The sequence below is a fragment of the Phoca vitulina genome, unplaced genomic scaffold, assembly GCF_004348235.1.
Source record: "Phoca vitulina isolate PV1807 unplaced genomic scaffold, GSC_HSeal_1.0 scaffold40, whole genome shotgun sequence".
Lineage (NCBI taxonomy): Eukaryota > Metazoa > Chordata > Mammalia > Carnivora > Phocidae > Phoca > Phoca vitulina.
This window is the reverse complement of record NW_022589743.1, coordinates 701,915-724,534: the sequence shown is the minus strand read 5'-3', so window position 1 is coordinate 724,534 and position 22,620 is coordinate 701,915. Positions and strand designations below refer to the sequence as shown.

Below are 22,620 nucleotides of genomic sequence, written 5' to 3'. Positions count from 1 at the left end.
TGTGATAAATTTGACATCAGGAAGATTTGAAATAATGCTCTCTGATCTTGATTTCAAAGAAACTGACTCCTGAGGATGTGAATAGCTTATTCTATCACGGTTTCTAAGATAGAAGGGCTTAAAAAGGTAATGAGAATTGGTGTGTTGCTGAGCTGGAGGCAGCCTCACAATATTTCTGAAAATCAAGGACTCTGAAGAACACAGATGGTGAGGTTTGTAGTTCTAATTTAAAAGATCAGAAAGGAAATACTTAAAATTCTGGAAAGAACCCTTTTTTTTCTTCTTAGGTTTAATCTCAGGAATGTTACTTTTTTTTTTTAAGAGATTTTATTTATTTATTTGACAGAGAGAGAGGGAACACAAGCTGGGGGAGTGGGAGAGGGAGAAGCAGGCTTCCTGCCGATGTGGGGCTCGACCCCAGGACCCCGGGATCATGACCTGAGCCGAAGGCAGACCCCGGGATAATGACTGAGCCACCCAGGCGCCCCAAGAATGTTACTTTTTAAAAAATTGCAGTACACAGTGCTTCCAGAAGGACTGAATTTGTCCTTCGATTAGAAGTAGTTGGTCGGGGTGCCTGGGTGGCTCAGTCAGTGGGCCGTCTGCCTTTGGCTCAGGTCATGATCTCCAGGTCCTGGGATCAAGTCCCACATCAGGCTCCCTGCTCAGTGGGGAGTCTGCTTGTCCTTTTCCCTCTGCCTCTCCCCTCCACTTGTGCTCTCTCTCTCAAATGAATAATGAATAAATAAAATCTTTTTTTTTTTTTTAAGATTTTATTTATTTATTTGACAGAGACACAGCGAGAGAGGGAACACAAGCAGGGGGAGTGGAGGAGGGAGAAGCTGGCTTCCCGCCAAGCAGGGAGCCCGATGCGGGGCTTGATCCCAGGACCCTGGGACCATGACCTGAGCCGAAGGCAGACGCTTACGACTGAGCCACCCAGGCGCCCCTAAATAAAATCTTTTTATAAAAATAAATAAAAGTAGTGGGTCACTAAAATTTGTCATTCTGTGGGGCACCTGGGTGGCTCAGTTGGTTATGTGTCTGACTCTTGATATCAGCTCAGGTCTTGATCTCAGGGTTGTGAGTTCAAGCCCTGCATTGGGATCCATGCAGGGCATGGAGCCTACTTAAAAAAAATTGTCATTCTGTTATAAAACTTTATGAAGGGTTTTTGGTTCACTTGTTTTTAACTAAAGGTAGTTCTCAAAGCAGACCCTCTGCTTTGGTTTAGTGATTCTATCAATATTAAATTAGTTTGAATAAAGCTTTTGGGGATTTTCAGGGGAGGGAATGTTGTATTAACGTGAATTTACTTAAGTTGGGCTGCTCTTGGGAAACATAGAAAGAGCTGTTTGTATTCTATTAATAAAATAGAAATTTGGGGTGGGTTGAATTTTCATTTGGGGAAAATAGTAGGAAATTGCTACACCAAACCAGTTTCCATTGCAAATGTTTTTTGGGGTGATTAGTGAAATAGCAGGGGATCCGAAGATCTAGATTTGAGTCCTAAATCTGCAGTTTACTACAGAATGATCTTGGGCAGGTGCCCTTAGATCAGTCTTTCTCTCTAGTGTGCATGCATGCGATTGCTCCCACTTCTGGAGCTTTAGTGTCCTCGCCTGTAAAATGGGAAGCAGTGATACTCGACCATAGTGTATCATTGCATACTCAGTGTCAATAATAGGAGCATGTCACTCATGCAGTCTTTGTGGAGGCAGAAGAAAGGTTGAGAAGCACTGCTGGTTGTCAGCACAAAAGCCTGTCTCTTGATGAAGGTGATTTTTTTTTTTTTTTTAGTGGGTCTATTTTGAAATTGGAGTTTGAATTGAGCCTATTTCAAGAAGGCATCTGTAACTGTGTATTATATTAGTGGTCTTTTCCAGTGGATTGCTTTAAAAAAAAAGATTTGCCTTGCTAGAGAATTACTGTTTTGCCTTATAAACGGTGCTCACTGTTAGGCATAAGGTTGTTCCTCTAAGTGATTTCTTACTTTGTAGCGTGTAGGTTGGATTACCTGTGGATATGAAAAGAATTAGGGACTTGTCTGAGTCTCTTTTCCCGATCATTCTAGGAGACCGTTTCAGTCCTGGCAATGGCAAAGGTAGGTAGAACTGGAAACTCAGAAAAGGCAGGAACTGAGGTGACTGGAATTAGTTGAAAATGTTTGTTTCTGAATAGATTATTATTATTTCCTATTGTTTTCTGCTAGCTTTTTATTTTTTATTTTTAAAGATTTTATTTGAGGGGCGCCTGAGTGGCTCAGTCATTAAGCATCTGCCTTCGGCTCGGGTCGTGATCCCAGAGTCCTGGGATCGAGCCCCGCGTCGGGCTCCCTGCTCCGCAGGAAGCCTGCTTCTCCCTCTCCCGCTCCCTCTGCTTGTGTTCCCTCTTTCGCTGTGTCTCTCTCTGTCAAATAAATAAATAAAATAAAGTAAAAATAAAGATTTTATTTGGGAGAGAGAGAGGGAGCGCATGAGTAGTGGAGAAGGGAGAGAGGGAGAGGGACAAGCAGACTCCCCACCGAGTGCGGAACCCGACACAGGTCTTGATCCCAGGACCCTGAGATCATGACCTGAGCCGAAGTCAGATGCTTGACCAACTGAGCTACCCAGGTGCTTTTTAAAAAAATGCTTTGGGGGAACTGTCAGAGTGAACCCAGAGAATTCAAACAGAAGAAAGTGTTTTTCTCTATATCTTCCTTTTATTTTAAATTTGCATGCCCCCCCCATTATAGATGGATCATGAGGATTTACTGTTTTGATCAATTTTTATTTATTTTTTAAGATTTTATTTATTTGAGGGGCGCCTGGGTGGCTTAGTCGTTAAGCGTCTGCCTTCAGCTCAGGTCATGATCCCAGAGTCCTGGGATCGAGCCCCGCATCAGGCTTCCTGCTCGGCGGGAGGCCTGCTTCTCCCTCTCCCACTCTCCCTGCTTGTGTTCCCTCTCTCGCTGTGTCTCTCTCTGTCAAATAAATAAAATCTTAAAAAAAAAAAAAAAAGATTTTATTAGAAAGACCATAAGGGGGGGAGCGCGCAACAGGAGAGGGAGAAGCAGGGCTCAGTCCCAGGACCCTGAGATATGACCTGAGTCGAAGGCAGACACTTAACCGACTGAGCCACCCACGTGCCCCGATTTTGATCAGTTTTTAAAGTCTAGTATGTTAGATCCCTGGCAAAGAAAAACTAGACTTAGCTTTGAAACCAGACATCAGAAGGTGTTTTCCCTTGAAGGATGGTCAGCTGCTCAATTCTTGAAGTGAGTTCAGACACCATGCCCCATGGGAACCATTTAGCCAAAGTCTAGTTGTCCAAAGTGTACTGTCCAGTTCTTTGTGATTGGAGCAGAAAGCTCTGTTGGGCATCCAGCCTGTAGTGGCATTATTGGAAGGGTTAAGATTGTGAAGACCTTCACAGTCATGTTTCTGATCAAATTCTACCCCCCTCTAAAGGTTCTTGGTTTTTAGAACCTTTGGAATATTTGCCCTTTTCTTTCATCATTGAGAAAGTGTTTAAATGGTTTTGAGAGCATTGAGGGAAATGTTTAAGTGGTTACTCCTCTATTCACAGGGAAATTGTGATCACCTGTGTCAAGAGTTCAGAACCAAACTTCCTCAGTGGATTGCCATGCCGGTTTGATCTTTTAGGCTTGGCTTGGTGCACATGGTCTCTCATCTGTGCTAGGGGCTACCCGTGAGATTTCCTGTGTCCTAATCTCATTAATCACTGTGCTTGGAAGCAGTTCTTCCCTGGATTAATTCGTGAAGTTGATTACCGTGTCTTGAACCTTTCTTGTCATCTGTAAGTTGTATTCCCAGTGATAATGTTATTTTGGCTTTGATTTTGGGGGGGGGGGGAGCAAGAAGTGGGATTTCCTTGGAACAGCTTTTTGGGTGAATTATTGTTCTTGAGTTTTAGTTTTATTTTTGCCCCCCACTTTAATGTCTTAGGGCAAGACTTTTCCCTGGTTTGTCTCATTTGTAAAGTGCGGATCACTTACAGACTGTAACAGGAGGACAGCTGTATAGTTTTTTTTGTGACCTGATAAGTAGCTAAATTCTCACATGGTATTTATGCTCTGATCAGATTCCAAGGATGTGACTATACTGGGAGTCAGTAAACTATGGCCCACAAATCAGATCTGGTCCATAGTCTGTTTTAATAATGCCCATGAACCATGAATGGTTTTTACATTTTTAAAACGTAAAAATGTAGGGTTGTTTTTTTTTTTTTTTTTTAATTTTTATGTGTCTGACAGAGACGCAGCGAGAGAGGGAACACAAGCAGGGGGAGTGGGAGAGGGAGAAGCAGGCTTCCCGCCGAGCAGGGAGCCCGATGCGGGGCTCGATCCCAGGACCCTGGGATCATGACCTGAGCCAAAGGCAGACACTTAATGACTGAGCCACCCAGGCACCCCTAAAAATGTAGTTTTAAAATGTAAAAATCAAGAGGATGAGAAGACAGGCCACACACTGGGAGAAAATATTTGCAAAAGACACATCTGATAAAGGACTGTTATCCAAAACAGACAAAGAATTCTTAAAACTCAACAATTAGAAAACAACCATATTGAAAACTGTGCAAAAGACCTAAACAGACACCTCACTGAAGAAAATATACAGAGGGGGGAGTAAGCATATGAAAAGAAGTTCAACTTCATATGTCATCAGAGAATTGAAAAATTAGAACAGTGAAATTGCACTACTACAGACCTATTAGAATGGCCAAAATCTAAAACACTGAGAGCACCAAATGCTGACGAGGATGTGCAGCAGCAGGAACTCTCCTTCATTGCTGGTGGGAATGCAAAGCGGAAGACAATTTGGCAGTTTACTATACAATGTAACTCTTTACCATAGGATCTGGCAATCACAGTCAGTGGTATTTGCTCAAATGAGCCAAAATTTATGTCCCCACAAAAACCTGCACAATATTTATAACAGCTTTATTTATAATTAGTTAAAACTTGGAAGCAACCAGGATGTCTTTCAGTAGGTGAATGGATAAACAAACTGTTGTACGTCCAAACAATGGAATATTATTCAGCACTAAAAAGAAAAGAGCTATCAAGTCATGAAAAGACATGGAGGAAACTTAATGAGTATTACTAATTGAAAGAAGCCAATCTGAAAAAGGCTACATATTATATGATTCCAACTGTATGACATTCTGGAAAAGACAAAACTATGGAAACAGTAAAAAGGACCAGTGGTTGGGGGAAAGGAGGGATAAATAGGCAGACACAGACTTTTAGGGCAGTGAAACTACTCTGTATGATGCTACAATGTGTGTAGTTGTCAATATACATTTGTCCAAATATATAAAATATAGGTTGCCAATATCTAATCAACAATTTTATTTTAAAGGAGATATTTCAAAATATAAAGGTTATCAAAAAGTTGAATATTTATAGTTACATCATGGGCTACTATTAACAGTGTAGAGCATAGAATACGTAAGACTTTGAATAGGAACTCTATGAAGTATAATAAACAGCAAGGCTATATGTCACTGTTTTGCCACTCTACAATGGCAACTGTACAATGTCTGTGACCTGGAGAGTCTTTCTTTTTTCTGTATCCAGAAACCACCAGGGGTAGAAACTTGGCCTCCTGCACAGGCCACTCACTGCTCCACCTCTGTTTGCAGGTACTGGGTACAGTCTGAGATTTTTTTAGTTGAGCGAAGTTTAATCTTTCTGAACACATAGGACATGTGCTTTCAGTGTTTAACATGATCTTAAATTCTGAGTATAGAGCAGGGAAGTCGCAGTGTGGACACAGTCCAATCATCCTTCAACATGTGTTGACCTGTTGCAATGCAATATGGGATGTTATTTTTACATCCAGGGCAGAGGAGTTCACACTCTGGGAGAAAAAATTCACAGAATGGACACAGGGTTGTAGCCTCTTCTGTCTCGGATGTATCAGGTCTCCTGACCATGGGCTCGATCTTCTTTTTGTATTTGGCGTCTATTTTGTTGTGGTACTCAGGCTTCATCAACATGGCTGCAAAGCTGAAAGCAGAGTTCTTGAGGCCTTCTCGGTGACACTTGATCACCATGGACGTCAGGATTGGCACAATGTGTGACGGAAACTTGCTGATGTTGGCCACCCGAATAAGCACACGTGCCCCTTTCATATGATCTCCATTTTTAACATGAATCTTTACTAGTATAGAAGATGCTGAATCATATGTGCAGAATCATGAGGTTGGTGGCCATCTCAGAGGGAATTTTGATCTGGGATTTAAGTCCTGCATACATGCTAAAGAGAAGGTCGTGAGCATTCTGATAGTTTCCGGCAGACTGCTGTTCTCTGGCAATGATGATGGTGGTCCAGGCGGTCTCTCGGTATTGCTTCAGGGCCATGTACAAGCGGAACAGGTACTTGGCATCCTTAGGCATGGCATCACTCTCTCCCATCAGATGGTCTATCGGCAGACTGGTCAGCAGTTCATCTTTGGCCTGACCAACAGTTTCAGTTGCCATTTCTGTTGCCGTATTATCTTCTGAACTTGGACATTTGAGGAAATGTTTAAGTGCTCGTGAATATTGGCCACACAGCAAGAAGAATTTTCCAGCCTGAAAATGTCTTTTTTCTCCTTTAAAATAGAAGGCGATGCTTTGATAGTCTTCATTAGTAGTATCTTCAGAACCAATAATGTCTGCATAGGTTTCCATTTTGTTGTGCTGCTGAGCCAGTGTGAAAGCTTCATTATTACATATGGACATAACAAGAAACTGGATGGCAGACCCGTGGTCACCCAGCTGTAGAAAAAAACCTGGCTACCATTTTGTCGCCATCCAGAGACTGGATCTCTTTGACTTTGGGTGGTAATGAGGTATGATTGTATCAAATGTCCAACTGCAGGATGTAGATAGTGGGGGAGGCCGTGTGTGTGTGTGTGTGTGTGTGTGTGTGTGTGTGTGTGTGTGTGTAGGGGAAACAGGAGTAGATGGGTTCTCTCTGTACTTTTCTGCTCAATTTTGCTGTGAACCTGAAACTGCTCTAAAAAATAAAGCCTTATTATTTAAAAAATGTCAAAATAAAGAATAAAATGTGACAGAGACCATATGTGGCCTGTAAAGCCTAAAATACTAATTTTTTTTTTTTTTTTTTTTTTTTAGGGAGAGGGAGAGGGGCAGAGGGAGAGAACCTTAAGCAGGCTCCACACCCAGCACAGAGCCTAATGCGGGGCTCGATCTCACGACCCTGAGATCATGACCTGAGCCAAAATCCAGAGTCAGACTGAGCCCCCCCAGGTGCCCCACTCTTAGTATTTATTATCTGGCCTTTTACAAAAAAAGTTTACCAGGCCCTGGACTCTATCACAGAGGAACTAGGGGATGAGGTGCTTCGTTTCTCTCTCATGTCATGCCCAGTCCCCTAATTCTCCTGGGTACTCAGTGTCTCTGATGGCAGAGTTGTTCTCATTGAATTTACATTTCATTGCAGGTATATGAGTGACCTAAAGCTGCAAATTAAAACGGAGAGAAAGCAGTGCCAACTGCGAGCAGGGCAAGGATGCCAATTCCTCCACCCCCTCCACCGCCCCCTGGTCCTCCTCCACCGCCCACTTCTAATCAGGTAGGTAATCTCTCCACCTGGGTCTCTCAGAACCTTCATGGATACTTAGGGCTTCCTGGTGTAAGGCATACTCTACTCAAAGATATGTGGTGTAGAAAGATAGAGAATAGCTAAGTGAAGTCTGCCTTCATCAACTAGTTCTGATTTCTGAGAGATCCTCTTAGTACTGTAATGGCTTATCTTGTTTTCTTTTCCTGGTTCAGTCTAAATGGAGATTTGGACAGGTCACATCACAGTAGGAACTTGTCTTTTGCCCCTAAAACTATTTGTTCTATAAAGGTCAGTACAGCATTTCTCTGGCATCATTGAGGAAAGGAATGGCAACTCCTAGTGGTTGTTTCTTGCTACTATTCATCTCCTCCTCTTCTACTGCAAACAGTTCATCCTAAAGCCAAGTCCATCAAGTCTATCAGCCCATCAAAAAAGAAAGGAATTTCTGGAAAATACTATTAAGACTTAAAGGTTTGATAATGGGAGGACAAAAAGCAGTGTGGTTTCTGAACCAAGTAGGCAACCGCTTTTACTATATGTGGATTGTGATATCTGGTGTCACATGAGAAAGAAGCAACCTGGGTGCTCTGTCTCATTTTTTTTTGAGTTTTTATTTTTGTTTTATTTTTTAATTTTTAAAAAGGTATTATTATTTTGAGAGAGAGAGTAGGGAGGGGGCAGAAGGAGGGAGAGAATCTCAAGCAGACTCCAAGGTGAGCACAGAGCCCGACATGGGGCTCCATCTCACGACCCTGAAGATCATGTCCTGAGCCAAAATCAAGAGTTGGACAGTTAACTGACTGAGCCACCCAGGCGCCCCTTAAGATTTTATTTCTAAGTAATCTCTACATTGAACTCACACCCCTGAGATCAAGAATTGCATGCTCTACTGACTGAAACAACCAGGTGTCCCTGCTTTATTCAATTTTGTAAAATTTAGAAGCGAAAGGAACTTAGGGAATGAATACCTTGGGGGGGGGTTGTTATATAACAGATGAGAAATAGTGCCCTAAAGTGTCAGTGTATGTGTGTGTTAGGTATTTAACAGATGAGAAGTACTGCCTTAAAGAGGAAAAGTGATTTGCGTAGCTAATTTATTTTAGAACTAGGACTAGAGTTAGGTCTGCCAACTTGTTTTTTTCCATAAGTTCTTGTTTTTAGACATTTTGTTTGAGGATATGTATGAACCCCCTTTCTGGATGAAATTTTACATGGAAGTCTAATAAGTGAAGTAGATAAAAGCAGAGCTGCTCTGGTTATAGTGGGATTCAAGGACCCAGAATATATCCTTGGCTCTCTGTAACCTCTTGGATTACTGCCCTGCATCGTGCTGTCTTAGTCATTTACTCAATAGCCTTTTGTTGGGGGTTTACTGAGTTTCAGACATTGGCTAGGCATACGACTTAGAAAATCCAGATAATTTTACTTTATGCTTCTATATTGCTTGAGTCTTTCCCAACAAGCTTTATTTATATAATTAAAAGAAAGAGAGGGAAAACATGCAGATAAGAAAAAGAAGCAAATAAAAATAATCTGTAATATCATCAACCAGAAAAGAGACAATTTCTGCCTTTGAAGGCTCCCAGCACAATGGGCAAGATAGACAAGTCAACAGGGAAATTCCATGCTTTGCAGAGATAAATGAAGGCCACAAAGAAGCATGCCTCACATACTGGCTGGAGGGAGTGGAGGCAGTCAGAGAAAGCTTCTAGCCAGGAGGTGATACTTGAGCAGAGTTTTAAAAGATGAGTAGTGTTTAGCCAGAAAGAGAAGAGGGAGGGCAGGCACTTGGTATTGAGGAAGTAGAATGAAAGGGTGCTGATTTGTGGGAAAGCATACCCAGGATTGGATCATGGCTTGAGGGGCCTGGTGGGAGATGAAGCCAGAGGCAAAGGCAGAGGGTTTTGGCTTTTTCTCTGGGCAGCGATGGGGAGGGTAGTGTATTGTCAGCAGCAGCAGTCACCTGACTGGGCCTGTGTCAGAAAGGTCATCCTTCACAGTGTGGACAGTGGCTTGGGGTTGAGACTGGAGACAGGGAAGTCAAGACTTGGAGATAGAAGCCTATTACAGTTGAAAATCTGAGAGTTTGCACTAAAGCCATAAGGATGGAAGACGACGAGAGACACTTAGTAAAATCTTACGGATTTGGTGACTGATGCAAGGAAGAGGAAGGAGGTTGGAACAACTGTAGTTTGGGGGATTGAATGATGGTGCCATTTACAAAGCGAGGTTTGTGGAGGAGGATGTGAACTCAATTTTAGATATGTTGAGTAATGTTTTAATGATTTTCTCTTTACAAAAGTAATATATTCAAGAAATTTATGAACCATGGCTGGGGCGCCTGGCTGGCTCATTTGGTAGAGCGTGGAACTTTTGATCTCAGAGTTGTGAGTTTGAGTCCCACAGTGGGCGTAGAATTTACTTAAAAAAAAAGATTTATGAACTGTGGGTAAGGATAAAGGAGCAATTACCCGTAATCCAGCCATTCATAATAGTTTTGTGTATATCCTTTCCCTCCTTCCTTCCTTTTATCTCCTACTTTTTTAAAGGAGGCTGTGCTGTATGTACCTACTGATTTTTTTCCTTTTTCTCCCTCCCCCACGCTGCTATGTGTACTGAGTTCTAATCTGCTCTTACTCATTAATACATGATGAATGGCTTTTTACATCATTAAATGGTTAGTGATATCATTAAAAATTTTTTTTACTGTACTAACAATGTGGCAAAAATTAGAGAATGCCAACAAAAATAGAAAATATTAAGCTATTAATAATTAATCTTTGTTAACATTTTATATGTTTTACGTATTTATTATAGGAAAACTAGAAAATTCAAATAAATATAAAGAATTATTACCCCAAATTAACTTTTGTTGATATTAGTGTATATATCCTTCTGGAAATATTCGGTATGTCTGTACCTTTTTTTCTTTCAATACAACTACTGCTTATTGAGCACCAGACACTGTGCTAAGCCCTTGAGGAGTGTTATTATTTCATTTAATTTTCAAAACTACCCTGTGAGATAGGTTTTACTATTATTCCTATTCTATAGAAGAGAATATTAATCTTGTTAAATGTTTTATAATATTCTTTACTTGATTATGTCAAACATTTGCTGTCTAAAGATACTTCCACATCTTTAAGAGCTTAACTGGCATTCCCTTCTATGCTTATGCCATCAGTGTTCCTTTTGGTTGAACTTTTAGATTATTTTCAGTTTTATGCTATTAATAACATCTTTGTGTACTTCTCTAGTTGTTTTCTTAAAGTTAATTCGTAGGTACAATTCTTGTGTAGACTTTTTATTTTATTTTAAGATTTTATTTATTTATTTGACAGAGAGAGACACAGTAAGAGAGGGAACACAAGCAGGGGGAGTGGGAGAGGGAGAAGCAGGCTTCCCGCCGAGCAGGGAGCTCCTGGGATCATGACCTGAGCCGAAGGCAGACGCTTAACAACTGAGCCACCCAGGCGCCCCTTGTGTAGACTTTTTAAAGGTGTTTGGTACAAGGGGTGCTTGGGTGGATCAGTCGGTTAAGTGTCTATCTCTTGATTTCGGCTCAGGTCATGATCTCAGGGTGGTGAGATCCAGCCCTGTGTTGGGCTCTGCATTTGGTGTGGAGCCTGCTTAAGATTCTTTCTCTCCCTATCTCTTTGCCCCTCCCCACCATCTCTCAAAAAAAAAAAAAAAAAGGTACGGGGAAAAAAGGTGTTTGATACATAAACTGGAAAGATCATACTAATTTACCTTCCTCCGGATAATACAAAAGAGTACCTGTTCCCCTCAATCCTTACGACCACCATACGAAGTTACGTATTCTACGCATTTTTTTGAGCATCCTCCGTGTGCCAGGCTCTGTACAACAGTGAGCAGTAGACCCTGCCTTCATGAAGCTAGCAGTCTCCTCTTATAATTTTAACTTTTACCAGTTTCATTGGTAAGTAATGATACTGTGTTTTAGCTTGCATTTTTAATTTTTTTTTCCATATTTGCTGGCTCCAGGATTTCTCTTACACAGTGTTTATATCCTTTGCTTATCATCCTATTGATTTATAAGTCATCTTTATGTTAATGTTGCATAGAGTTAGGACACTACCTTTGTGTGTCACAGATGACTTTTTCCTTCCAGTCTATCATCGACTTACTATATTCCTAAGTAAATAATTTATAATAAACAAGTCTTCCAGTCTTTCCTTGTATTTTAGTTGTCATGTCCTTCCCCTTACCTATTTTTTTCATATAGTACTCTGGGTGTTTTTTACATTTACATTTTATAACTCAACTAGAATTTGAGAGTAAGCTATAAGGTAGGGATTTAACTTGATTGTTTTTTCTCCAAACTTAGCCAGTTATTATTAGTAGCTTATATTTAATAGTCTGTGTTTTCTGCACTGCTGAAATACACTTTTATTATTTCTTTTTTTCTTTTTAAGAATTTTTATTTATTCATTTAAAAGAGAGAGGGAGAGAACTAGTGAGAGCATGAGCAGAGGGGAGGGTCGGAGGGAGAGGGAGAAGCAGACTCCCCGCTGAGCAGGGAACCTGACACGGGGCTCTATCCCAGGACCCTGGGATCATGACCTGAGCCGAAGGCAGATACTTAACTGACTGAGCCACCCAGGCACCCCCACTTTTATTATTTCTTATGTAGACGTAGGTTTGTTTATGGACTTTTCTATTTTCCATTTATCTGGCTGTCTGTCCCTGTGCTCCTGGTCCTAGCTTTTGGTGGTACTAGTCCCATTTTCTTAGTTTTTTTCCTATACTTAATCTTCCAGATGGATTTTAGAATCATTTTTTAATGGTTTCCAAAAAATTCCACTGTGTGGTTAATTTAAAAAGCTCTACATTTAAAAATTGTGTAAGGAACATGGTATGATGTGTTGCATTTTAGGTATATGTGGGATATTCATTTGAAGATGTCCTGTGGACATTGGCACATATGGGTGTGAAGCTCAGGGCCAGGAGTGGCGATGAGATACAAAGATTTGAGATACTTGGGCTTTTCAGCAATATTCAAACCCTGTGACCAGGTGAGCTTGCTCGGGGAGATTTAGATGGAGGCTGAGGATAGGACTCTGAAATGGCATTTAAGAGGTAGGTGGAGGGTGAAGAACTCAAAAAGAAATAGGATGTTGGAAGAGACCATAGGGTAAGTGGGAAAGGCATGGGCTTTGACATAATCAGACCAGCTCTGCATTTACTAACTATGTGACATTAACTTTTCTAAACCTTCATTTCCTCATCTTTGGAATGGGAATAATACGGCTATTTTATTTTATGTTACTTTATTTTTAAAAGATTTTATTGACTCGTTTATTTGAGAGAGAGTTTGTGCACATGAGCAGGGGGAGGAGCAGAGGGAGAGGGACAAGCAGACTCCGCACTGAGTGTGGAGCATGCCACGGGGCTTGATCTTATGACCCCAAGATCATGACCTGAGCTGGAACCAAGACTCGGACATCTAAGCGACTGAGCCACCCAGGTGCCCCAATATGGTCTATTTTATAACATTGTTTAGAATATAAAGTAATAAGGGGGCGCCTGGGGGCTGAGTTGTTAAGCGTCTGCCTTCGGCTCAGGTCATGATCCTGGGGTCCTGGGATCGAGCCCTGCATCAGGCTCCCTGCTTGGTGGGAAGCCTGCTTCTCCCTCTCCCACCCCCCCTGCTTGTGTTCCGGCTCTCGCTGTCTCTCTCTTTTTCTGTCAAATAAATAAATAAATAAATAATCTTTTAAAAAAAAAAAGGAATATAAAGTAATAGGGAAGCAATAAGGTCTGTTAGTTGAGATACAATAGGCATTTTGGAATCAACTGGGTTGGGATCCTTGCTTTACTATTTATTGGGTGCATAGCCTCAGGAAACTTTTCAACTATTCGCACTTTCCAAATGGGTTATGATAATAATACTTATTTCATAAAAATATTTCAAGATTTAAATGAGATAATGGAAGTAACATGCTTAGCCTGAGGCATAGTAGGGACTCAGTCAGTGTTTGCATTCATACATGTAAAGCTTCTAACACACAAGCCCAGCACACAGGTACTCAGTATTACTTGAGGCCTCTTTTTTTTTTTTTTTAAAGAGAGATTGGGGGGGGGGGATTGGGGGGAGGGAGAGAGAAAAATCCCAAGCAGGCTCTATGGCCAGGCTTGATCTCATGACCCCAAGATCATGACCTGAGCTGAAATCAAAAGTTGGACACTTAACTGACTGAGCCACCCAGGTGCCCCAGATAAGGCCTCCTTTTGGGAGCTTCTGAATAGGACCTGCACCCTTCACAGAAGGCACAATAGAAGAAGGACTAAGAATGAGAGCGCACATTGGTACGGATATTTGGTGCAGGATCTGATTAGGTTAGAGAGGCATTAATGAAATCCAGCTTGGCTTAAGGTATTTATCCCAAGCTCCTGGTAAAGGGAACTATTTAGGATGAATAGTTATATTTTCCCCTCTTCCTCTAGGCACACACAGAGCAGCCCAAGCTGAGTAGAGATGAGCAGCGGAATCGAGGTGCCCTCTTACAGGACATCTGCAAAGGGACCAAGCTGAAGAAGGTGACCAACATTAATGATCGGAGTGCTCCCATCCTTGAGAGTGAGTCTAATCTTCATTTCCTAGTGAGCCACCAGGATCCCAGGATTGAGTTGGAGACTTGGCTGTCATTTTTATTGTTGGGAACATTTTGTCCTTTAGGAGAGTTTTCTTTGAATGTTCTTTGGCTGTCTTCACACACATCTTTTTATTTGAATACCTTAGAAGTTTCTTTTTGACCTTTGGGAAGTATTCTCTGGGGAAAGACTCCCATCTCCTATGGTAACTAGTGCTCTCGTTAGGGCACATCCTTGGCTGTTCTCTGAGGAGACCATCGTGTCACTAAAAACCGCTAAGCTGAAGCTAGTGAAGATTTTATAATTGCTACAAGTGTCCATTCTGATAGGCCTCTGGAGAGTTTGCTCACACCTGGATCCCTAAGTCCCTGGCCCCCTTACCATATGGGACTTGGAGAGGAGAGCCCAGAGAACTCTGCTGAAAGTGTCTTGATCCTGGTTTTCTCTTTGCCTTTCCTAAATGGGGGAAGTTTGGCTCCTTGTTCCTTATGTTCTTTCTCTTTCATCACAGTGAAGAGTTTCATCTCTACCTGAAGGTGTGGAGCTGAGAGGCCTAGCCTTTTTTTTTTTTTTTTTTAAATGCAAAAGCAGGGTCGCTTTGTTTGCAAATTAAAGCCCAAATAGAGGAGGGGTTTCTCCTCAGGATTGACTTGCTCACCAGCTCCCAGCATGTGAAGTGAAAACCCTAATGGTATGCTTTCCAGAACCAAAAGGAAGCAGTGGTGCTTATGGCTCTGGAGCAGCTGCCCTGCAGCCCAAGGGAGGTCTCTTCCAAGGGGGAGTGCCGAAGCTCCGACCTGTGGGAGCCAAGGACGTTTCAGGTATCTGATCAGTACTTTCTTAGGATATTTCCCAAGTGCGTTAATTTCTGACTAGTCCCAAGTGGGTCATCTAGGGTTCAGGTGTGTGGTAGAGGTGGGAGGAAAGAGAAGTGGGAGCAGGGGAGGAGTTAACAGAGCAGAATAAAGCCAAAGCTGAGGGATTAAGTAAAAATGTGTTCAACTTGTATCAGCAGTATTTGTCAGTGAGCCCTGAGCCTGAAACCAGATTAAAATCCAGAACTATACAGGTATTTAACCTGCTGCCGTGCAGGTTACACTAAGGAGGCTGGGTGAAGCAGAGATACTAACACGTATCTAGCTCTGTTGATCGCATGCTACCTGGTGTGTTTGTAGAGAACCTAGCCGGTAAGCCAGCCCTCCAAGTCCCCAGTTCTCGAGCTGCTGCCCCAAGGCCACCGGTGTCTGCAGCCAGTGGGCGCCCTCAAGATGATACAGACGGCAGCCGAGCCTCACTCCCGGAACTGCCCCGGATGCAGAGACCCTCGTTACCGGACCTCTCTCGGCCTAATACCACCAGCAGTACAGGCATGAAGCACAGCTCCTCTGCCCCTCCTCCGCCACCCCCAGGGCGGCGTGCCAACGCACCCCCGACGCCTCTGCCCGTGCACAGCAGCAAAGCCCCTGCCTACAACAGAGAGAAACCCTTGCCGCCCACACCTGGACAGAGGCTGCACCCTGGTCGGGAGGGACCTCCTGCTCCACCCCCAGTGAAACCACCCCCTTCCCCTGGGAATATCAGAACGGGACCAAGTGGCCAGTCTCTGGCTCCTCCTCCTCCGCCTTACCGCCAGCCTCCTGGGGTCCCCAATGGACCCTCCAGTCCCACTAATGAGTCAGCCCCTGAGCTGCCACAGAGACACAATTCTTTGCATAGGAAGACATCGGGGCCTGTCAGAGGCCTAGCGCCTCCTCCACCCACCTCGGCCTCCCCGTCGCTACAGAGTAATAGACCACCTCCCCCAGCCCGGGACCCTCCCAGTCGGGGCGCAGGTAAGTGCCTGGAAGCACCTTTTCTTCCTATCAGATGGAGAATTGAGTTTCTCTTCTCACCCTTTTCTCCAAAGCTCTCCTTCAGCGATTGAAGAGAAAAAGAATTCACTTACTCATTCAACAGGTTTACTGAGTGCTTTTTTTTTTTTTTTTAAAGATTTTATTTATTTATTTGAGAGAGAGAGAATGAGAGACAGAGAGCACGAGAGGGAAGAGGGTCAGAGGGAGAAGCAGACCCCCCGCTGAGCAGGGAGCCCGATGCGGGACTCGATCCCAGGACTCCAGGATCATGACCTGAGCCGAAGGCAGTCGCTTAACCAACTGAGCCACCCAGGTGCCCCTACTGAGTGCTTTTTTGTGTGTAAGACTGCTTTTAGCGAAACAGCAATCAATAGAAAAGACAGAAGATTCCTGTTCTCTGTGGACAGTCAAGCAAATAAACTAGTAAAAAAAAAAAAAAAATTAAAAAAATACATACATACATATATATATATAAAGACACAGTATGTATATGCTTTAGAGAAATACAAAGCAGAGAAGGGGAATAAGATATACTGAGGTGGAGGGTGATGGTGATATTTTTTATTGCAGAGGTGGGTGAGAGTAGGGTTAGGGAAGGCCTTACTGATAGAGTAACGATCTGGCAAAGACCTGAAGAGAGTGATGGAGTAAGCTAAGCAGTTATCTGGGAGAACAGCTATTGCAGGCATTGGGAACAGCAAATACAAAGGCCCTGAGACTGGGGACAGCAGGGAGGCCATTGTGGCAGGACTGGAATGAATGAGGGGGGAAGAGTGGCAGGACATGGAGGTCGGGAAGCTAGATTTCCACAGGAGAATGCTGTAGGACTTTGTCAAGACTGGGATTTACTTGGTGAAATGCTGAGCCACTGGAGGCCGTTGGAACAGAGGAGAAACATTGCTTTAGGTTTTATTTTTTATTATTTATTTTTTAAAGATTATTTATTTGACAGACAGCGAGAAAGGGAACATAAGCAGGGGGAGTGGGAGAGGGAGAAGCAGGCCTCCCGCTGAGCAGGGAGCCAGATGCGGGGCTTGATCCCAGGACCCTGAGATCATGAGGGATAATGACCTGAGCCGAAGGCAGATGCCCAATGACTGAGCCACCCAGGCGCCCCTGCTTTAGCTTTTAAAAGGATGACAAACTCGGGGTGCCTGGGTGGCTCAGTCGGTTAAGCTTCTGCCTTCGGCTCAGGTCATGATCCCAGGGTCCTGGGATCGAGCCCCGCATCGGGCTCCCTGCTTCTCCCTCTCCTTCTCCTGCTCCCCCAGCTTGTACTCTCTCTGTCAAATAAGTAAATAAAATCTTAAAATAAAAATAAAAGGATGACAAACTCCTGTGTTGAAAACAGACTGCAGGGGACAGAGGTGGCAAGGGAGACCACTTAGGAGGCTGTTGCAGTAAACCAGGCAGGTAGGTAGGACTGCAGCAGGTTTGGGGGAAGAAGACAGGTGTTCACTTTCAAACAAGTCAAGTTTGACATGCCTGTTAGCCAAACACCAGTTCATTATTTTCTCTTGGATGTCTGTCAGACTCTGAAGTTGAGGTGAAAGATCTGGGCTAGAGAAATTTGAATGATACTGAAAACCACATGCTGGGTGAGCTCGCCTAGGGAGTCAGTCTAGATAGAGAAGAGGTTGAGGCCTTTATAGTAGAGGTCAGAGAGATGGAGAGTAGCAAGCAGAGGAAGCTAAGAAAGAGCCCCTAGTGAGGAAGAAAACGAGGATGCTGGAAAGATGCCAAGATGGAGTGATTAGCTGTGTCCAGGACTAAAAACTGAGAATGGCGTTGGTCTTAGCAACATGGAGTCCTTTGGGGGGACCCCCAAACAACATAATATACTTTTGGTAGTTTCAGTGGAGTGGTGGAGGATGAGGGTGAAAGTCTAAGACGTGTTTGGGAACTTGGGGATAGGGGGAGAGGAATTGGAGATAGCAATGTATAAATCTCAGCTTGCTTAAAGGGGAGCAGGGGTGGGGGCGCAGATAAATGGGATGGTTGCTGGAGGAGAATGTGGGATTGAGGGTTGGGACCCCTCCTCTCCAGGATGAGAGATAGTTCAGCATCTATTTCTATACTGATGAAATGATACAGTAGAAAGGGGGGAAATTGCCTGAGTAATGTTCCCTAAAAGGCTAAAAGGAATGGAATCTGATCCATAGGTAATGGGTTGACCTTAGATAAGAACACGGTTCTTCCATGGTAACAGGAGGGAAGGCAGAGTGCATAGTCATAGATGTAAGTGGGTAGGTAGGCGTAGTGGTAGGAGCATGTGCAAAGTTTCTTCTGTTTGTTTTTTTTTAAGATTTTATTCATCTGAGAGAGAGAAAGAACAAGTAGGGGGAAGGGCAGAGGGAGAAGCAGGCTCCCTGCTGAGCAGGGAGCCCGGACATGGGGCTCCATCCCAGGACTCTGGGATCATCACCTGAACCAAAGGCAGATGCTTAACCGACGGAGCCAACCAGGTGCCCCTTCTGGTTTGTTTCTTATTGGTGAAATAGAAAACAAGGACATCTGCTGTGAATGAGGGGAGGGAAGGAGAGAGAGGGGCATGAAGTGGTCCTCTGGGAACGTGGGAGAGTGAAGGGGGTGGGGAAGTGTGCTGGGATAACCAGCAGCATGAAAGGCTAGCTCAGAATTAGGAGCCATACCCTCAAAGTGAGGTTAGCACAGTGTGTGTTCAGCTGTGTGTTTGCAGGTGCTGAGTAGTGGCAGCCTGGTGTTTAACCAAGGTTAGCTTTTTTAGGCATGTGGGGCACTAAGGGAGAGTGGGGCAGGGAAGCTAAGGGTGTAGGTCAGGGAGTGATTTTAACAGTGGACCATGAGCCTAAACTGGGTGAAGAGGGGATTAAGGAGCTCTAGAAAAAGAAGAAGAGGTTGTGTAGTCCTTTTACAAAATAGCATGACTGAAAGTAGAGAGTTAGGGAGACCATGAAGCTCTCTGGGACCTTCTTAGACTCAGGAATTTTGGCTCCGGTGTCCTCTTTTATCATTGGACTTTGAGCCACATCCTCCACAAATGGCTTTTGAGCTTTTAAACAGTCCTTGCAGGTTTGGATCATTGATTAAGAAATTAAGTCATCAGGAAGCACGTATTGAAAGCCCTTTAACCTGTGCTGCTGCTTGGTGAGGTATGTAGAGATTTGTATTCTGGGAGCTGGCAGTCCAGCATACGGCAGTCGTACGGTAACCTGGTACATTCCTGACCCCGTGTCTCCCTGGCTTTAGCCATAAGAATCCTAGTCCTAAGGTGGCCTTTGATTCTACAAAGTTTAGGTTAAAAATTATTTTTTAACTTAGGGATTTTTTTTTTTTAAGATTTTGTTTATTCATTTGTCAGAGAGAGTGAGAGCGGCAGGCAGAGGGAGAAGCAGGCTCCCTGCTGAGGAAGGAGCCCAATGCCAGACTTGATCCCAGGACCCCAGGATCATGACCTGAACTGAAGGCAGATGCTTAACCAACTGAGCCACCCAGGCGTCCCACAGATTTTTTTTTTTTTTTTTAAAGACTCTTCAGCGAAGCAGAGCCCATATCTTTCTAATCCTATCCAGGAATAGAAGCGGGGAAAAATATAATTTCTGTGGGTTTAACTGAGTAGTTTTATTTTTTTAATTTAATTTAATTTATTTATTTTTTTAAACTAAACTGTAGGCCTAATGGGGGTCTTGAACTCAAGACCCCGAGATCAAGAGTCACATGCTCTACCGACTTAAGCCAGCCATGCATCCTGAATTGAGTAGTTTTAAATGTCTGCAGACTTCTTGCTTCCCGCTTCGCTGTTCTTTCTTTGTGGTTTCTTCAGAAAAATGTGAAGTTATGAGCTTTGTTCTTTTGTCCCTTAGCCATCACCAACTTTGAGACCTGATGGAGGCCTTGGCCAGCTTTCCATCTCTGTAACCAGAGCAGCAGTTCTTAGAGTGATAACACAGAGAGAAAATTGAGATATTTTAGTCAGAGATCTTGTGAGTATTGGCTCTCTTTGTTGTGTGACATTGGGCAGATAGCTCTGATTCGGAGTTGTTTTTTTTTTTTCTAAGATTTTATTTATTTTTTGAAAGAGAGACAGCGAGAGAGGGAACACAAGCAGGGGGAGTGGGAGAGGGAGAAGCAGGCTTCCCGCTGAGCAGGGAGCCCGACGCGGGGCTCGATCCCAGGACCCTGGGATCATGACCTGAGCCGAAGGCAGACGCTTAACGACTGAGCCACCCACGCCCCAAAACACACTATTTTTAAGGGAATTTTAAAATTTTGTTCATTTGTTTATTTTTTGCTTTCCTCAAAATTGGGTTTCTCTAGGTTTACAAAAGGTGATCTCCCACCCCAAAGTTTCTTCTACAAACTGCTTCTTTCTTACAGTCCTTGGGTTCTAGCTCTGTCACTTGAAAGGGTCCTAAAATTGTATGTGACAAAGAGCCCAGAAACTTACTGGAGATGGCAGAACCTGGTTGGGATGACCGTCCCTGAGGGAGGGCAGATTACTCTTAGTCCTGCTCTATTTGGCCAGTCTGGGGTGGCTCTAATCACTGCCACCTGCCCAATGTCTAGCTGGTGTCTTTTGAGCCTAGCTAACCCTGCCTTACACTCCCTGACCCTCCCCTAGAGTAGATACAGACTCTTAAGGTCCTGAGAAATCTGGGTTTTAGGGAAATATTTTGAAGGTGACCTGAAAGAGCTTTGGTTTGGGCAGATTTGGGATGAAATCAAGGTTCAGAGATCTGCTAGGTGGTGTTAAGGAGGCTTCTCTTTAGTTATTGCTTCTAATAGCCCCTGTCCATACTTAAACCTTGAAAAGAGTGAAGGAGACATTCAGAGTGCATCTTAGGGGAAGTGAAAACTAACATTTACTGGGCCTGCAGTGCTGGACCCCTTGTCTACATAAATCATCCCATTACTGCTTCTTTCTTAACTGCGGTCACTCTACAGAAATTCCAACAGTAATTCAGGAGGAATAAGAAGATAATACTCTCGGGCGCCTGGCTGGCTCAGTCGGTAGGAGCATGTGACTCTTGATCTCCGGGTCATGCATTCAAGCCCCACGATGGGTGTAGAGCGTACTTATAAAAAAAAAGATGATGATGATGATACACCCTTTATCACTAAACCACTGTTGTCTGTTAAGCTGAGTAGTCTCTCCATGTATTATTTAGGAAACAACTATTTATTGGACATGGCGTTGGTACCAGAAGATAAACTTCTGTCTCAGTGGGTTATACATTTTGGGGGGAGTTAATATAGTACTTAGGGTAGTCAAGTAAAGCAGTGTGGGCATAGTGGAAAGAGCAGATGTGTGCTGAGTCTATTAAATTTGTGACCTCAGACAAACAGCCTGAGTTCCAGTTTCCTCATTGTGAAATGGGGATAATACCACATACTTTGCAGGAGTGGCGGAAGAATTTTTAAAGTGCAATGCCTATAAAGTACCTGGGACAGTGCCTGGAATATAACAGAAACCAAATAAATGGTAGCTGCTCTTTTCGTTAGTTAATGAAAAGAATAGAACAACATAATACAAACACCTTACTTAGAACCTATTCCAGTGATGTTGCCATGTCTTCATATGTGTTTTTGATGTTACCTTCTACTTGGTGACACATTTTTATCTTTTTTTTTTTTTTAAGATTTCATTTTATTTGAGAGAGTGAGCTAGAGAGAGAGCGCACAAGCAGGGGCAGAGGGAGAGGGAGCAGCAGACTCCCCACTGAGCAGGGAGCCTGACGCAGGGCTCGATCCCAGGACTCTGGGATCATAACCTGAACCGAAGGCAGACACTTAACCAACTGAACCACCCAGGCGCCCCACATTTTTGTCTTTTAAGAGTGAATTTGATTTTTGAAAAGAGACGTAGGTATGAATATTTTTATTGATGGTTGTGCAACCTCAGAAATGAGATATGAGGAACATCTGTGTGGCTCAGTCAATTGACCATCTGATTCTTGGTTTCGCTCAGGTCATGATCTTGGAGTCGTGAGATCAAGCCCCGCGTTGGGCTCCGCACTCAGCACAGAGTCTGCTTGTCCCTCTCCCTCTGCTCCTCCCCCAAGCTTGCACACATGCGCGCGTGCACTCTTTGTCTGTAAGATAGATAGATAGATAAAATCTTTTAAAAAAAGAAAAATGAGATATGAACATCATATAATATTTACAGATCTGCCTGGTTAGAAACTGGGTTTGGAGACAATTCCCAAAGAGGCATTCCCAGTTTTTCTGAGCAAGGAGCCTATCATTAGAGATATGCAACTCTGCAGATGAACCTACTATACATATTTTGAGAATCACTCATTTTAGTCTGTACTACTAAGTGCTAGAGTAAGTGACACAGCCTATAAATGCTATGGGAGAACAAAGAAGGAGGGGATTAGAATAGAGTGCATTGCTTTGGGAAAGCCTGTAGAAGATGGGGCTTGAGTTGAATCTTAAAGGAGAGGTAGGGTTTGGTAGTAAGGGAAGACGGATCTCATTTATGCGTCTTTTGGGGGAGTCACATGAGCAAAGCATATGTGGTTTGGTTTAGTCAGCACATGTTGATTGCATACCTACTATGTGCTGTACATTTGGCTGAGCTTGGGAACTCA

The 22,620-nt window shown here is 43.3% G+C and overlaps 1 protein-coding gene across 1 annotated transcript in view; it reads left to right on the top strand.

Moving 5' to 3' along the window:
- The window catches only part of WIPF2 (WAS/WASL interacting protein family member 2), a 48,240-nt gene that overhangs the window by 18,710 nt on the left and 6,910 nt on the right, over window positions 1–22,620 (top strand). Inside the window, exons 2-5 of the mRNA XM_032428640.1 lie at window positions 7,458–7,589; window positions 14,049–14,181; window positions 14,900–15,016; window positions 15,371–16,027. Of these exons, the coding sequence (XP_032284531.1) occupies window positions 7,527–7,589; window positions 14,049–14,181; window positions 14,900–15,016; window positions 15,371–16,027 (970 nt within the window). The 5' untranslated portion in view covers window positions 7,458–7,526. The remainder of the gene's footprint in view (window positions 1–7,457; window positions 7,590–14,048; window positions 14,182–14,899; window positions 15,017–15,370; window positions 16,028–22,620) is intronic.